The sequence below is a fragment of the Aquarana catesbeiana genome, linkage group LG12 (genome assembly GCF_042186555.1).
Source record: "Aquarana catesbeiana isolate 2022-GZ linkage group LG12, ASM4218655v1, whole genome shotgun sequence".
NCBI lineage: Eukaryota > Metazoa > Chordata > Amphibia > Anura > Ranidae > Aquarana > Aquarana catesbeiana.
This window is the reverse complement of record NC_133335.1, coordinates 124,399,301-124,417,566: the sequence shown is the minus strand read 5'-3', so window position 1 is coordinate 124,417,566 and position 18,266 is coordinate 124,399,301. Positions and strand designations below refer to the sequence as shown.

The following is an 18,266-nucleotide window of genomic DNA, read 5'->3' as shown; positions in this document are numbered from 1 at the left end:
TCACCTCTCTTTTTCTCTTTCTATCTCTCTCTCTCTACCCCCCCCCCTTTCTCTCTATCTCTACCTCCCACCTCTCTCTCCCCATCCCCCTCCCTCTCTCTCTTTTTCATTTTCCATGTTATTTTTTTCTCTAATTTCTCTCTCTCTCTCTCTCTCTCTCTCCCTCTTTCTCCCTCTTTCTCCATCCCCCTCTATCTCTTTCTCATTTTCAGTCTATTTTTCGCTGTAATTTCTCTCTCTCTCTCTCTCCCTGTCTCTTTTTCTCGCTCTCTCTCTCTTTCCCGCTCTCTCCCTCTCTCTCTCTCTCTCCCCTCTCTCTCTCCCTCTCTCTCTCTCCCTCTTTCCATCTCCCTCTCCCCTTCTCTCTCTCTCCCTCTCTCTCTCTCCCTCCCTCTCTCTCCCTCTCTCTCCCTCTCTCCCCCTCTCTCTCCCTCTCTGACAATGGTTTTGAATTTTTGTAAAAACCCTAAAAATTGTGATTTGTATTTAAAGATTTTGATGTTTTGATTTGTTTTTTATTGTCTGTGTCTGTTTCTTTTTTTTTTTTTAATACTTTATCACCTCTATCTCTTTATCTTTATATCTCTCCCTTTACCTACCCCCCACTCTCTCTCTATCTCTTTCTCTCTCTACCCCACCCCCTACCCATCCCCCTCTCTCTTTTTCCATGTTCCTTTTTTCTCTTATTTTTATCTTTCTATCTCTATCTCACTCTCCCCCTCTCTCTCTCGCTCTCTCTCGCTCTCTCTACCCCACCCCCTCCCTCTCTCTCTCTTTTACTCTCTCTCTCCCTCTCTTTTTCTCTCTCTCCCTCTCTCTTTTTTCTTTCTCTTTCTCCATCTCTCTCTCTCTTTCTCCATCCCTCTCTCTCTCTTTCTCCATCCCTCTCTCTCTCTTTCTCCATCCCTCTCTCTCTCTTTCGCCATCCCTCTCTCTCTCTCTTTCGCCATCCCTCTCTCTCTCTCTTTCGCCATCCCTCTCTCTCTCTTTCCCCATCCCTCTCTCTCTCGCCATCCCCTCTCTCTCTCTCTCTTTCTGCATCCCTCTCTCTTTCTGCATCACCCTCTCTCTTTCTCTATCCCCCTCTCTCTTTCTCTATCCCCCTCTCTCTTTCTCCATCCCCCTCTCTCTTTCTCATTTTCTGTCTCTCTCTCTCTCCCCCACCCCCCTTTCTCTCTCTTTTTCTCTCTCTCTTTCTCCCTCTCTTTTTCTCTTTCTCCATCCCCCTCTCTCTTTCTCATTTTCACATTCTATTTTTCTCTCTCTCTCTCTCTCTCTTTCCCTGTCTCTTTTTCTCGCTCTTTCTCGCTCTCGCTCTCACTCTCTCTCTCTTGCTCTCTCTCTCACTCTCTCTCTCCCTTCCCCTCTTTCTCGCTCTCTCTCCCTCCCCCTCTATCTCTATCTTTCCATTTCACACCCCTCTTTCCACTCTGTCTCTCTTCTTTCCCCTACCCCTGCCTCTCTTGCTGTACGCTCTATATTTCCTTCCCTATCATTCTCTCTCCGTAACCCCTCTCCACCCCACCTTTGATGGTGTGTCTGTCCTTCTCTTTTTTCCTAAAAATTTTTTGGTAAAATTTGAATGTCAGTGAACAGTTTATTATTTGCAATTGAATTTGTAATTTTGGACAAACAGTCACGATGATACAATTATCTTCAATACTGGAATGATCTTTTCATTTGTTATATTTAAAAGTAGAAAAATTGATTTGTATATTTTAATTTAATTTATGTTTGTATTACATTTTATTTTGTATTTTAATATAAATAAAATATGAAAATATATTTGAATTATTACGCTTCATTTTTTTTTATATGAAATTCAAATATAAAGTACAAATTAATAGCAAAAATATTAATAATTATCCAAACATTTTTTTATCAGCATTTTTACTTTTATATACAAACTATAAATGAAGGTAAGTTTAAATACATATATTTATTAATAGAATGTACATAATTTTAAAAACAAGATTTAAAATAATTCTTTTCAAATTTATTTTAAAATATAAAAATTTTAATTACTTTTTTATAATTAATAATTAAGAAATAAAGTAATTAGTGTTACATTTATTCATGTTCTTTTTCTTTATTCTATAGACATGCCTAGCTGTTTTGCCAAATTTTGCAGCCACAACTCAAATATTCCAAAACAGACCAATATAAAGTATTTTGTATTTCCAAAGGATAGCAAAGACATTAGAATTTGGCTAGAAAATGCTGGAATGGAGTCTGAAATGATTGATCAATTTATTCCATTAATACAAGAAGACGTGCGTGGAAACATTTTTCGGATGTGTTCTGCACACTTTAACCCTACTTGTTTCATTGGTCAAGAAAAATATAGAAAATTAAGACCAGAATCAGTCCCTACTATTTTCATGGAAACTGCGACAGATACCGTCTTTGAAAATAAATGGGAAAAAAACTGAATAAAATTTAAACAAAAGATGTACATAATGCCGGAAACTTCACAATCGAAGCCTGACACCCCAAGATGTACATGCCAGTTACCAAAGGTTTTAATGAAAGATGCAGGCACACAAACAGAGCCATTCCACTTTCCAGTGGAAGAAGACAGAGTCAGAAGACAGTTATTGCAAAATAGCAAGTCAAAGAGTGACAAGTTTGGACCATTCATACTGCAAGTTGGATGAAGTTTTATTGATACCTCTTGATGGGTCAACTCCACTACGTCATGAAAGAACATCAGAACCACAATCCCATATGGCACTATCACTCTCATCTAGCGTGACACCAAATTTGGAAATGACAAAGAAGAGGTCACGTTTTATGACTGAGGATGATAGTCCAGAAAGCACATCTAAAAGAAAATTGTCATATTATTATGACCCTAGTTTCCACCTGTCGGATTGTGACACACCACAGAAAGGTGACATTAGTGACATTAGTTTCTGTGAGAGTGTTGAAGACACACAACCACAAAACACTCTGATATATCCACTTAATTTGGTTAAGGAAAAAAAATTTATTATTTTTGAAAGCAATCTTGATCAATTACTATATCGAATGAGATGTCCTGATGAAGACTGTTTTTCAAAAATAAAAAAAATAGAAAAAAAAATTATAGGAACAATGGCATCTGTCTTTTGGACATGTTGTGCAGAACATCGATTGAAACTATGGGAAAGCCAGCCCAAAATCAAACAGTATCCTGCTGGTAACATTTTGCTGGCTGGATCCATCTGTGTTAGTGGAGGTAGCTATACCAAAGTCCGTGAAATTTTTGAATTTTGCGGAATTCAGATATTTGGCAAATCCTCTTATAACATGGCGCAAAACAAATACATATTTAAATCCATAGACTACAGTTGGCAAAAAAACAATCTCAGTGTAATTAATGAATTAAAAGACAAACCATTGTTTCTTGTTGGGGACGGACAATGTGACAGCCCAGGTTTTTCTGCCAAATACTCAACATACACCTTCATGGATCTCTTTTCCAAAAAAATTGTGGATTACGAGTTGGTGCAGGTGTCTCAAACAACTTCATCTGTTGCAATGGAGAAATTTGGATTTGAAAAAAGTTTAGATCGTATAATTGGTAAAAAATTAGATGTTCAATTTGTGGGAACAGATCGACACACTGGCATACGTAAACTATTAACAAATGAAAAATACCAAAATATTAATCATCAATTTGACATTTGGCATTACGTAAAAAATTTGAAAAGAAAATTGACGCAAATTTCAAAAAAAAAAATTTATCGTCCAATTTTGCCGTGGATTGGACCCATACTGAACCATTTCTATTGGTCTAGTAGAGCTTGTGAAGGAAATGAGGAGCGTTTTAAATTTCTTTGGGAATCTCTACTACATCATGTAGTAAATGTCCATGTATGGAAAATTGGAGATACAGAACACAAATGCTTGCACGATGAGATCGATGTGCATTCTCCGACTGTTCCCTGGTTAAGCCAACAGACACCTGCATTTCATGCGTTATCCACAATTGTTTTGGATGCCCAATTAGGAAAGGACATGAAACATCTCACTTTTTTTTGTCAGACCGGTGTCATTGAAACGTATCACAGTATGATTCTAAAATATCGTCCTAAAAGAATACATTATCGATTTGATTCTATGGATGCCAGAACTAAATTGGCGGCATTATGCCACAATCATAATGTGATACGGAAACCTGCTCTGACAAAAAAAAAGGATGCCAGTGGTGATGAGATTTTTGTTGAAAGGAAAAATTTAGAGTTTCCCAAGGGTAGGAAAAAATGGATAGTGCGTAATGTTTTTGAAAAAAATGAATAATGAACATACGTACATAATGCTGTCAAATATGATTTCCATTATAGAGGGGACCATAACAAGTTCGTGGACATCAAAAAATATTGATATGCCTAAAAACATTGCACCAGTTGAAAGGCCGGAAACTAGTGTTGCAGTGAGAGAACATATGACACGCTTTCCAACTGCTGCAAAATGAAGCATTACATTTCTTTCTAGTTGTATTATGTTAATAAAAATTTTATTTTTTTTTAAATTATTTTAGGAAGGATTTTATATTATTTTAAGAGATAGCGATTGGTGTGATTTAGTTTATCTGAAATACTTTTTTGTTTGTTAAATTATGTAAAATAAAATTATGTTAATAAAATAGATTTGTTTTGTGAATTTTTTAAAATAATACAAGAAGTTTATTATTTTTAATCCAAAAAAAAATCATGTCCAAATAAACGAAACGTTAGATTTAGTAAAACAAATTGTTTTTATTGTTAAGATAATAATTATTAAAAAACAAAAAAATTTAAACAAATATTACAATAAACATTCAATTATAAAGTATGTAAAAAATTATAGATTAAAATAAAAATTTAATGAAATGCCATTTCTGATGCATCATAGTCGCCTGAGTATAGAAATCCTACGTATGTGCTATTAGGATCCGGGAATATCTAATGCACAACTTTAACTGCGCATGCTGGGATAACCCTTCTGTTACCCTTCCCTAAAAAACCATATATCCATGCTATGAATGCACGATAGGCGGTCTTCCTTAATCTCCTGCAAAAAAAAAAATGAAAATTAATAAAAACAGATTTGTGTATAAGACGATAAAATTCACACTGTCACTATTATTATTAAGAACAATATTATCAATATATTCTATTGGATGTTACGGTACTTACCGGTTGTTGTCGGCATCCACAACTGGTAGCCCTTCTAAATGCAACATCGTAAACATTAGTCTTACGTGTTCCTCTGTTGCTATTTGAGAGCGGAACATGTCTGCTTCAATTATACATTTTTTTCCTTCGGGGATGCATCCTTGGACCTCTTCTATCTCTCTGCAACACACTGATTCCACTTGTGTTGGCATTGCTATACAGCACTCACACTGACACCACTCTGTTTTGCCAATTCGGTCATCGGAAGTCTCTTGTGATTCAGAGGTAGAAGCAACAATAGTGGAAGAGGGAACCGTTGGATTTCTTGGAAATGCACGATCAATGTCTGGTGGCGGATACCTGGCTAATAATTGTTGTATTAACATATTACGCTATAAAAAAAAAAAATTATGTATTTTATTTTAATTTTTATAAATCATAAATGTTTATAACATGTTACATATTATGCAGACAAAGTGAGATCTGTAAATAAAAAATTTTAAAGATTTTTTTTTTAAAGATCTAACTTGAAATATAAAAAAAAATATATATCTCTATGATATGCATATATATCATAACAATCTATATACTTTATTTTACTTTGTGAAAAGCTAAGATATGAGACTAGTTCAAAGTAATAGCGATATAACTTACTCTTTCCTCTTGACTCAACAAACTGTAATTTTGGGATAAATCTACTCCAGATCCTGGATTGTTGTCCTAAGAATAATATTGAAAAAAAATATGCTGTTAGCATTTGAAACACTATGAAATAATATATAGTTTATTTCTAAATAGATAAGAAATAGATCAGTATTGAGTATTTACTCTTTGTTCTGAAAAAGCAAAAAGGGATAAAATTCATTATTTAGAATTAAATTATAATTAATAGTAATATATATATATATATATATATAAATAAATATATAAAAAACAGGGATTATATTTTTTACATATTTTTTTATTTTTTTATAAATAAAAATAACACATATAAAAAAAATATGTATGCTGTAAAAAATCAGACAAAGTAATTGGATCTGTGTTTAATTTTAAATTTTTTGGAATAGACTGTGATGAACGGATTATTTTCAGATGGTATCGAACGTGTATAGTGGTAAACAGGTGATAAGTCTAAAATAAACTCTGTCAGTATTACTATCAAGCATGGTGGTGGGAGCGTCAGGGACTGGTGTTTTATGAGTGTGCATGTGTCTGGGGAGCTATGAATACCAACAGATAAAATGACAAATGGAGGAGAGCTGGATCCCCTCCCTTGATAGACTGGGCCTGCAGGGCAGTATTCCAACATGATAATGGCCGTAAAGAAACCTCCAAGACTAGTCATTATCTTCATCCATTGTTTGGTCAACACAGATAAGATAGCATTAGCTGGAGTATAAAAAAAAAATTGGTTTGGGCACCACAAGATTAAAACCATAAATACAATGAGGTGAGTTTATTAATGAACAGAAATGTGTTTATATCTAAATTTAATTATATAAGATAATAAATAAAACATATATATATATATATATATATATATATATATATATATATATATAGATCAGCAGCACCGTATCCCGGAAGAGGATGCCTGTGGGTTTCACATGTCCACAGGCAAGATGACAACCATCAACATTTCGTTTTCAAAGTTACTTTATTAAGGCAAAAAAAAACGCAATGTCACTGAAAAACGGGGCAGGTGAGTTCCTTATTGCTATATAGCAATCAATGTCATTAGGACAAAAAAAAAATTATCAGAGAGAGTGGAACCCCGCTTTAACTACATATGTTGCAGCTATCAGTAATTAGCTGACCTTGTACGTTTTAGTTTGATTGGAAAAGGGGGGGGGGGGAACTCGAGTCAACCAAGAGTTAACAAAGGCTTGCATCGAAATTTGTGTAAAACTTGCTGCTTAGAACATTGCTGTTCCTGGTCCCCACTTCTGATGAAACTGCCATAGAGATAAACCCATGGAGAGAGAAAAGAAGCAATGAGTATGAGGGTATGCTAATAAGTAGAAGCAGTGTGTAATCATGCAGTTTAAAAATAGGAGCTTACCTTATATTGGAGTTAAGGATCATGAGCACAATTAGTTGGCAGCATAGAACCACACAACCGGCTCAGTAAGAGCGGCTGGTAGTGTGGATCGTTCCGAGGGAGACGCTGCGAGCGTCTCTTGTACAGCCGCCCCGCCTGTAGTCACCAATCGGCGAGCCGATGTGACGTCATTCAGGCTGGCCGTAGACGCTCACTGCGCATGCCTCAATCTCGCGTCGGCAAAACAGCTGACGGCGCATCGGAGAGAGAGGTGGCAGTCGCGTCGTGGTGTCCTAGCAACCAAGGACCCACAGAGGCGCACTGCGCATGTCCCAGCCCTCGGCGCCAGCCTGTGTTATGGCGGTGCAGGGGGGGGAGGGAGAGCAGCTGCGTCCAGGTAGACCTGGCAACCAGGGGCACCATGGTGCGCCAATCACCTTGGGATAAGGGTGTGGCGCTGGGCGGCCGCACAGTGTTGAAAGTATCCCCGGGTATCGCAGGGAGCACATCCCAGGATCTAGGGGCAGCATCAAAGTATATGTATTAGTCTAGTAATATACATAGTTACATAGTTACATAGTAGGTGAGGCTAAAAAAAGACACAAGTCCATCAAGTCCAACCTATGTGCGTGATTATGTGTCAGTATTTCATTACATATCCCTGTATGTTGTGGTCAACATAAAATTATATAATTAGAATATTGGAATAGTTTTAAGGAGCGGCTGAATAACTGTAACAACAATAAAGTAAACCAGGCAACAAGTAGGATAGAAATAAAAATAAAATTAAATAAATATAAAAAAAAAAAAAAAAAATTTAATAGAAATACAGTCTAGGTATGTATTGGTTGATAACAATGAGGTATTAAGTAGTAAGTGGTTGTATACAGAAAGGCATAAGCTCAGCAATACAGTACCTGGACAGGGATAAGATATATACATATAATCATATATAGCGTTGGATTATTACATGATTCATGGTTATACAACATTCAACAGTACAATACCTGGACAGAGAACTGGAAAGAAGGGGGCGAGACAATGCTAGTTTAGAGAAAGGTTTATATGTTTGGGCCTCGTTTATACCAGGGGGAAAGGTTGGTCAAAGACGTTCTATCCACATGGTCTCTTTTTGACAAACTAATTTGTCCCAGTCTCCACCCCTGGGATCTGTTGGGACCACTGCTAACACCATGAATGAGATAAGGGAAACATTAAATTTATGATAGAGGTCTAGATGCCTGCTTACTGCTGTCACCATTTTCCCTTCCCCCGAGTAATACACATGGTCCTTGATTCTACAACGTAGGCGCCACATTGGCATAGCATGAGATACACCACTCCCTTTGTCTCACAGTCTGCGTAAAATTTGGGGGTGAATGTTTCCCCATTTGGTAATGTGAAAGTTTTCCCTTCCTTGACCCATGGGCAAAAGGAACATTTACCACATTGGAAAATCCCTACTTTCGTTTGATTGTGTTTGGGGGTGGTTACATAGTGGCTCGAGGTTAGTTGGTCACCAAGGGATCTTGTTCGTCTAAAAGTAATCTGGGGGGAGGGGCCAATGTATTTATTGATAATAGGGTCCTGTTGAAGGATCGGCCAGTGTTTACTAAGAATGTCGCGAAGCTGTTGATGCTGTTGCGAGAATTTGGTGATAAATCTCACCGAAGGGTTAGTAGTGGTAGATTTTTTCTTAAACAATAGAGAGTTTCTTGACTGGCGTATGGCCTTATTATACGCGCTGCGCAGTATAGTCTTGGTATAACCCCTTGCTAGTAATCTAACGCGGAGCGCCTCCGCTTGGGATTTAAATTCCTCTATATGCGTACAATTACGGTGTAATCTGAGGTACTGTGCATAAGGAATACTTTTAATGAGTGGTCTGGGGTGGGCGCTCTTCGCGTGCAGTAAGGTGTTTCCTGCGGTTTCCTTTCTAAACAGAGTGGAGGCTAAACAATTCTCTTGGTCTTTAAAAATGGTTAGGTCTAAAAAGGTTATCTGATACGGATGGGCAGAGATTGTGAATTTGAGGTTCATGGAATTATGATTGATGGTTTGGATAAAACTATCCAATAAGTCACGAGTTCCTGTCCATACCAGGAAAATATCGTCTATATAACGCCGCCATATAAGGGCGTGATCAGTATAGATGGTCAGGTCCTCATTAGAAAAAATGTTACGTTCCCACCCCCCCAGGTACAGGTTGGCGTAGGCCGGTGCACAGCAGGTGCCCATGGCCACACCCTGTACCTGGAGGAAGTGGGAATCTTTGAAGCAAAAGTGGTTACGGGTCAGTACAAATTCCAACAGTTCTAAAATGAATTTGCAATAGTCCCAGCTATAGTGATCTTGCTCTCGTAGGAACATGCGTGCCATCCCGATGCCCTGTTCGTGAGGGATGCTGGAGTACAGAGACTCCACATCCAGTGTCACGAGGAGGGCATCGGGAGGGACAGGCAGTCCTTCTATTGGTTTGGGGAGATCAAGTGTATCACGGGTATAGGACGGGAGACTCAGTTCTGTGCTCCTGAAGAAGCGCATGCGGCGCGCAACATGTCGAGCAAATACAGAATTTGATTGTTACCACCGCATAGCTTCTGGTTCAACGCAATGTAACTATATTGAATAGAGTTCCTATCTCCAAATATTGCTTTAACTGTTTTGTATAACCATTTAGCTATGTATGGAGTGTATAACTTGTAAAACTGTGTGATCATGAACTGAACTCTGTCTGTCTCCCCTTTTTACTCTCTATTTTTTAAAATTTTCAATAAACCAGAATTTTTAACCACAAACATAGTAATTATTGTGCCTAAAAAGTCTTAAGCCCAATTTGCCAACTTCTTCCAATCTAATACGATAAGACGTGGCACTCGCAACACAAACCGTATCCGCATGGCCACTATGCGTTGATATGTTAAATAAACCCAATGGAGGGAGGGTGGTTTGTCCTGGGGGGTCTGTACTAGTGGAAGGAGGCTTTGTCCTGGGGGGTCTGTACTAATGGAGGGGGGCTTTGTCCTGGGGGGGTCTGTAGTAATGGAGCGGGGGCTTTGTCCTGGGGGGTCTGTACTAATGGAGGGAGGGTGGTTTGTCCTGGGGGGTCTGTACTAGTGGAGGGGGGGCTTTGTTCTGGGGGGGTCTGTACTAATGGAGGGGGGACTTTGTCCTGGGAGGGTCTGTACTAATGGAGGGGGGTTGTCCTGGGGGTATGTACTAATGGAGTGGGGCTTTGTCCTGGGGGGTCTGTACTAATGGAGGGGGGTTTGTCCGGGGGGTCTGTACTAATGTAAGGGGGGGTTGTCCTGGGGGGTCTGTACTAATGGAGGGGGGTTGGTCCTGGGGGGTCTGTACTAATGGAGGGGCGGTTTGTCCCACGGGGGTCTGTACTAATGGAGGGGGGGTTTGTCCTGGGGGTCTTTACGAATGGAGGGGGGTGGTTTGTCCTGGGGGTCTGTACTAATGGAGGGGGGCTTTGTCCTGGGGGTGTCTGTACTAATGGAGAGGGGGGGCAGTTTGTCCTGGGGGTCTGTACTAGTGGAGGGGGGCTCTGTCCTGGGGGCGTCTGTACTAATGGAGGGGGGCTTTGTCCTGGGGGTCTGTACTAATGGAGGGGGGGTTGTCCTGGGGGATCTGTACTAATGGGGGGGTGGTTTGTCCTGGGGGTCTGTACTAATGGAGGGGAGCTTTGTCCTGGGGGTCTGTAGTAATGGAGGGGGGCTTTGTCCTGGGGGGTCTGTACTAATGGAGCGGGGGTTTGTCCTGGGGGGGTCTGTACTAATGGAGGGGGGTGGTTTGTCCTGGGGGGTCTGTACTAGTGGAGGGGGGACTTTGTCCTGGGGGGGTCTGTACTAATGGAGGGGGGACTTTGTCCCGGAAGGGTCTGTACTAATGGAGGGGGGGTTTGTCCGGGGGGTCTGTACTAATGTAGGGGGGTTGTCCTGGGGGGTCTGTACTAATGGATGGGGGTTTGTCCTGGGGGTCTGTACTAATGGAGGGGCGGTTTGTTCCATGGGGGGTCTGTACTAATGGAGGGGGGTTTGTCCTGGGGGTCTGTACGAATGGAGGGGGATGGTTTGTCCTGGGGGTCTGTACTAGTGGAGGGGGGCTTTGTCCTGGGGGGGTCTGTACTAATGGAGGGGGGCTTTGTTCTGTGGTCTGTACTAATGGAGGGGGGTTGTCCTGGGGGTCTGTACTAATAGAGGGGGGCTTTGTCCTGGGGGTCTGTACTAATGGAGGGGGGCTTTGTCCTGGGGGGTCTGTACTAATGGAGGGGGGCTTTGTCCTGGGGTCTGTACTAATGGAGAGGGGGGGCAGTTTGTCCTGGGGGTCTGTACTAGTGGAGGGGGGGCTTTTTCCGGGGGGCGTCTGTACTAATGGAGGGGGGCTTTGTCCTGAGGGGTCTGTACTAATGGAGGGGGGGTTGTCCTGGGGGATCTGTACTAATGGGGGGTGATTTGTCCTGGGGGTCTGTACTAATGGAGGGGGGCTTTGTCCTGGGGGGTCTGTAGTAATGGAGCGGGGGCTTTGTCCTGGGGGGTCTGTACTAATGAAGGGGGGGTTTGTCCTGGGGGTCTGTACAAATGAAGGGGGGTGGTTTGTCCTGGGGGTCTGTACTAATGGAGGGGGGCTTTGTCCTGGGGGCGTCTGTACTAATGGAGAGGGGGCAGTTTGTCCTGGGGGTCTGTACTAGTGGAGGGGGGGCTTTGTCCTGGGGGCGTCTGTACTAATGGAGGGGGGCTTTGTCCTGGGGGTCTGTACTAATGGAGGGGGGGTTGTCCTGGGGGATCTGTACTAATGGGGGGGTGGTTTGTCCTGGGGGGTCTGTACTAATGGAGGGGGGCTTTGTCCTGGGGGGTCTTTAGTAATGGAGGGGTGCTTTGTCCTGGGGGGTCTGTACTAATGGAGGGGGGTTTGTCCTGGGGGGTCTGTACTAGTGGAGGGGGGCTTTGTCCTGGGGGGTCTGTACTAATAGAGGGGGGGTTTGTCCGGGGGGTCTGTACTAATGTAGGGGGGTTGTCCTGGGAGTCTGTACTAATGGAGGGGGGTCTGTACTAATGGAGGGGCGGTTTGTTCCACGGGGTCTGTACTAATGGAGGGGGTTTGTCCTGGGGGTCTGTACGAATGGAGGGGGGTGGTTTGTCCTGGGGGTCTGTACTAGTGGAGGGGGGCTTTGTCCTGGGGGGTCTGTAGTAATGGAGCGGGGGCTTTGTCCTGGGGGGGTCTGTACTAATGAAGGGGGGGTTTGTCCTGGGGGTCTGTACAAATGAAGGGGGGTGGTTTGTCCTGGGGGTCTGTACTAATGGAGGGGGGCTTTGTCCTGGGGGCGTCTGTACTAATGGAGAGGGGGCAGTTTGTCCTGGGGGTCTGTACTAGTGGAGGGGGGGCTTTGTCCTGGGGGCGTCTGTACTAATGGAGGGGGGCTTTGTCCTGGGGGTCTGTACTAATGGAGGGGGGTTGTCCTGGGGGATCTGTACTAATGGGGGGGTGGTTTGTCCTGGGGGTCTGTACTAATGGAGGGGGGTTTTGTCCTGGGGGGTCTTTAGTAATGGAGGGGGGCTTTGTCCTGGGGGGTCTGTACTAATGGAGGGGGGTTTGTCCTGGGGGGTCTATACTAATGGAGGGGGGTGGTTTGTCCTGGGGGTCTGTACTAGTGGAGGGGGGCTTTGTCCTGGGGGGTCTGTACTAATAGAGGGGGGGTTTGTCCGGGGGGTCTGTACTAATGTAGGGGGGTTGTCCTGGGAGTCTGTACTAATGGAGGGGGGTCTGTACTAATGGAGGGGCGGTTTGTTCCACGGGGTCTGTACTAATGGAGGGGGGTTTGTCCTGGGGGTCTGTACGAATGGAGGGGGGTGGTTTGTCCTGGGGGTCTGTACTAGTGGAGGGGGGCTTTGTCCTGGGGGGTCTGTACTAATGGAGGGGGGCTTTGTCCTGGGGGTCTGTACTAATGGAGGGGGGTTGTCTTGGGGGTCTGTACTAAAAGAGGAGAGCTTTGTCCTGGAGGGTCTGTACTAATGGAGGGGGGGCTTTGTCCTGGAGGGGTCTGTACTAATAGAGGGGGGCTTTGTCCCGGGGGTCTGTACTAATGGAGAGGGGGGGCAGTTTGTCCTGGGGGTCTGTACTAGTGGAGGGGGGCTTTTTCCTGGGGGCGTCTGTACTAATGAAGGGGGCTTTGTCCTGGGGGGGTCTGTACTAATGGAGGGGGGTTGTCCTGGGGGAACTGTACTAATGGGGGGTGATTTGTCCTGGGGGTCTGTACTAATGGAGGGGGGCTTTGTCCTGGGGAGGTCTGTAGTAATGGAGCGGGGGCTTTGTCCTGGGGGGGTCTGTACTAATGGAGGGGGGTTTGTCCTGGGGGGTCTGTACTAATGGAGGGGGGTTGTCTCGGGGGTCTGTACTATTGGAGGGGGGTTTGTCCTGGGGGGGTCTGTACTAATGGAGGGGGGGTGGTTTGTCCTGGTGGGTCTGTACTAGTGGAGGGGGGCTTTGTCCTGGGGGGGTCTGTACTAATGGAGGGGGGACTTTGTCCTGGGAGGGTCTGTACTAATGGAGGGGGGTTGTCCTGGGGGTATGTACTAATGGAGGGGGTTTGTCCTGGGGGGTCTGTACTAATGGAGGGGGGCTTTGTCCTGGGGGCTTCTGTACTAATGGAGGGGGGGGCAGTTTGTCCTGGGGATCTGTACTAGTGGAGGGGGGTTTGTCTCGGGGGGTCTGTACTAATGAAAGGGGGCTTTGTCCTGGGGCATCTGTACTAATGGAGGGGGAGCAGTTTGTCCTGGGGGCGTCTGTACTAATGGAGGGGGGTTTGTCTCGGGGGGTCTGTACTATTGGAGGGGGGTCTGTACTAATGGAGGGGGGGTGATTTGTCCTGGGGGTCTGTACTAGTGGAGGGGAGGCTTTGTCCTGGGGGGTCTGTACTAATGGAGGGGGGACTTTGTCCTGGGAGGGTCTGTACTAATGGAGGGGGGTTGCCCTGGGGGTCTGTACTAATGGAGGGGGGTTTTGTCCTGGGGGTCTGTACTAATGGAGGGGGGTTGTCCTGGGAGGTCTGTACTAATGGAGTGGGGTTGTCCTGGGAGGGTCTGTACTAATGGAGGGGGGTTTGTCCTGGGGGTCTGTACTAATGGAGGGGCGGTTTGTCCCTCAGGGGGTCTGTACTAATGGAGGGGGGGTTTTCCTGGGGGTCTGTACTAATGGAGGGGCGGTTTGTCCCGCAGGGGGTCTGTACTAATGGAGGGGGGGTTTTCCTGGGGGTCTGTACTAATGGAGGGGGGTGGTTTGTCCTGGGGGTCTGTACTAGTGGAGGGGTGTTTTGTCCTTCGGGGGTCTGTACTAATGGAGGGGGGCTTTGTCCTGGGGTCTGTACTAATGGAGGGGGGTTGTCCTGGGGGTCTGTACTAATAGAGGGGGGCTTTGTCCTGGGGGGTCTGTACTAATGGAAGGGGGGCTTTGTCCTGGGGGTCTGTACTAATGGAGGGGGCTTTGTCCTGGGGGTCTGTACTAATTGGGGGTTGTCCTGGGGGGTCTGTACTAATGGAGGGGGGGCTTTGTCCTGGGGGGTCTGTATTAATGGAGGGGGGTTGTCCTGGGGGGGTCTGCACTAATGGAGGGGGTTTGTCCTGGGGGTCTGTACTAATGGAGAGGGGGTTTGTCTTGGGGGGTCTGCACTAATGGAGGGGGTGGTTTGTCCTGGGGGAGTCTGTACTAGTGGAGGGGGGCTTTGTCCTGGGGGAGTCTGTACTAATGGAGGGGGGCTTTGTCCTGGGGGTCTGTTCTAATGGAGGGGGGTTGTCCTGGGGGGTCTGTACTAATGGAGGGGGGTTTGTCCTGGGCGGGTCTGTACTAATGGAGGGGGGTGGTTTGTCCTGGGGTCTGTACTAATGGAGGGGGGTTGTCCTGGGGGGTCTGTACTAATGGAGGGGGGCTTTGTCCTGGGGGGGTCTGTACTAATGACGGGGGGGCTTTGCCCTGGGGGGGTCTGTACTAATGAAGTGGGGGTTGTCCTGGGGGGTCTGTACTAATGGAGGGGGGGCTTTGTCCTGAGGGGGTCTGTACCAATGGGGGGGTTGTCCTGGGGGTCTGTACTAATGGAGGGGGTTTGTCCTGGGGGTCTGTACTAATGGAAGGGGGTTGTCCTGGGGGGGATCTGTACTAATGGAGGGGGGTTTATCCTGGGGGGTCTGTACTAATGGAGGGGGTGTCCTGGGGGGTCTGTACTAATGGAGGGGGGGTTGTCCTGGGGGATCTGTACTAATGTTGTCCTGGGGGGATTGTTGTGATATGTTCACCGATTTATGTGGGACATTATAATATCATAGAGTCAATATTGACCAGGCCAGAATGGTCGATTTGTCCAAGCCAACTCAATTTTAATATAACAGCTGAAAACCCTTTGATGTGTTGGTCTTATGCAAGTCTACCTAGGGATGTGAGGTATGGGCTGTTAACCTAATTGAACATTTCAAAGGGTACATTGTTTAAAGGACCATAGAAGAAGTATTTATTGATGGTAATTAGACTTGAGGGGGTAACAATGGGATCAAGGAGTGTTTTGGGTTGGCCTAGCGGAGGCTCCCTCCTGTGGGGCTAATATATCTAAAGGGGCTTGTTGATATGCAAGAATACAGATTAGGAATGTAGGTATTCCAAGGGCTCAAAAGGGTATTCAGGTGGTATCTGTTAATCTAATTACACATATCTAAAGGGGACTTGTTGATGTTGATATGCGGGAGTGCAAATTGGGGTGGTTCACGGCTGTTCACGGCTGGGGGTTGTTGTCTGTTTGAAAGACTAAAGCTAATCAAAGTCCTAAATTGAAACGGCCAATCAAATTGCTCAGCCATTCAATATTTAGTGAATATAACACGGCATTCAGACTATAGGTTTTAAGTGAGGCTTGTCTGTGTATGGCTGGGAACACACAGGCCTAGGAATATGGGTCTCTGAATTATATCTACTCTGTCGGATTTTTTTGTCATCTGTGGACTTTGGACTTTGTTCTGTGTTGGAAGTCAATAAAGTGCATCTCTCTGGAAGAATTGGGTTGCTGCGGAAGAGTACTTACATCATCATTATAATAATACCTAAATATTAATTATCATACCCACTCTACATCATATCACCCACGATACCACTATACCACAATATTTTTAAATCACTACAGGGATCTGTACTAATGGAGGGGTTTTGTCCTGGTGGGGGTCTGTACTAATGGAGGGGGGGTGGTTTGTCCTGGGGGGTCTACACCCAGGGAAGTACACCCAGGACTCCAGAGGGAGAGGGCAGTGCTGAGAAAACATCAGAGAGAGAATCCCGCTGCTCTGCGCTACCAGAGGAAAAGCCACACAGCCTAGCGCCATTCCTGGTGGAGAAAGGAATAGAGTCATTGCAGGAATACAGATCTGGGTGCTACCCAGTGGATTCGCCACGGGCAATTCAGAGTGAGCTGACTCCTGATCAGAGGAACCATTGCTGTATAGCTGGATCAGGTGAGAGGGCCGATCGGCCATTATCTACTAACGTCCATAGGAACTGCAGTCTCTGACCATCTTCTGTATTATATCTGCAGTCTCTGATCATCTCCTGTATTATATCTGCAGTTTCTGACCATCTCTTGTATAATGTCTGCAGTCTCTGACCATCTCCTGTACTATGATTGCAGTCTCTGACTGTCTCTTGTATCATGTCTGCAGTCTCTGACCGTCTCTTGTATCATGTCTGCAGTCTTTGACCGTATTATGTCTAGGGGCTCTTTCTAACAGACAGCCCTCTGTGTGTGCATCAGAGAGACTCCCCTCCAGGTCTCATTAGTGTACTCTCTTCCTGTATTTTCTTTATTGTTAAGAGATCATGGGAGGATCCCAAGGTAACGGAGACTTCTAAGGGGAGCATCTCTGTGTTTGAGTTGTTGCCACAGAAACATTTGTAAAATGGGGGAAAAGGTAAGATGACCATGTCCATGTGGAGGCACCAGAAATATTTCTGCACCAGGCGTCTGTGACCCTAGGATCGGCCCTGTATCACAGAGACGCTCTCCTGCATTCCTGTTAAAAGACTTGCTTGGCTGACATCCCTTCTGACTCCAGATCCTGCTTGCTGTTTTACTACGCTCATCTCCGGCTCCCTGACGTTTGGCTTGTATCACTATCCGTTCCGATTCCTGAACTCTGGCCGTTTTGACTACAATTGTTCTATTTACTTTTATTATTAAACAAGTGTGATTTAACTGTACTTCTGTCTCGGTCTGATTTCATGGTTTCTGACACATCCCTCCTCTCCCCCTCCCCTCTCCCTTCTACCATCCCCTCTCATCCCCGTCTTCCTATACCCACCTGCGTGCAAACTTTGGAATTAATCAAGGTGGCCAGCGGGACTTTCAACCTTGGATCTACCCCCAACCGCAAACAACATCCACCCTGTGGCACTCACTACACCCCCCACTATTTTATTGAAACATACTTATCCAACCCCTCCGGTCTCAAGAAGCCAGCTCAACTCACACCAAAGTCAATATCACTGTGACTTCTCTATAGACTCAGGCCCAATTGGCCTCTACGACACAAAACTCATGCTTACTTTATAATTTATGCAACTTTGGAGTGTATACAAATCATCTTTGTTCTGTTCTACAACTTCCTTATACTGGGTTAAAATGTTAATCATTGTTATGGTTATGGAACTCAAATGTCTCTTTAGGCCATTGGGCCCATGTAATCTTTTCTGCATACATACCTATGCTTGGGTCTCTGAATACTCTTAATAAAACACTATGGAAATGATAAAACAAAAGATCTAACAAAAATAAGAGATGATATTGGTAAGATGGAAAGAAATTAGTTTTTAACACAGAAAAAAAGTTGATAAGGCCTTTATCACAGGTTACCATACCCAATATAAAAGCGTAGAAAAAATTATATGTAAATACTATCTGATTCCATTGAAAGATTTTACTTTGAGCAAAATGCTCTCAAAAAAAGCCTTTAGTTATATATAGAAAAGCTCCTGGAATACGTAATAGAATAGCCAAAAATGTCCTAGATCCTCCTAAAAGACCTACAACTTTCTTAGAGAGAAAAGTTTTT

The 18,266-nt window shown here is 44.4% G+C and overlaps 1 protein-coding gene across 5 annotated transcripts in view; it reads right to left on the bottom strand.

The window, feature by feature from the left end:
• The window catches only part of LOC141114556 (polycomb group RING finger protein 2-like), a 333,247-nt gene that overhangs the window by 18,732 nt on the left and 296,249 nt on the right, over positions 1-18,266 (bottom strand). For 2 of the 5 annotated variants that reach the window (XM_073608318.1, XM_073608316.1), the window contains 3 exons: positions 5,796-5,861; positions 5,163-5,533; positions 4,852-5,037 (listed from right to left, as the gene is read on the bottom strand). The exons of 2 other annotated variants lie outside the window; for them this stretch is intronic. In XM_073608318.1, coding sequence (XP_073464419.1) covers positions 4,929-5,037; positions 5,163-5,533; positions 5,796-5,861 — 546 coding nt within the window. In that variant the 3' untranslated portion in view covers positions 4,852-4,928. Of the gene's footprint in view, positions 1-4,850; positions 5,038-5,162; positions 5,534-5,795; positions 5,862-18,266 lie in introns of those variants that run through there. One more of the 5 variants, XM_073608317.1, reaches the window with a different exon arrangement.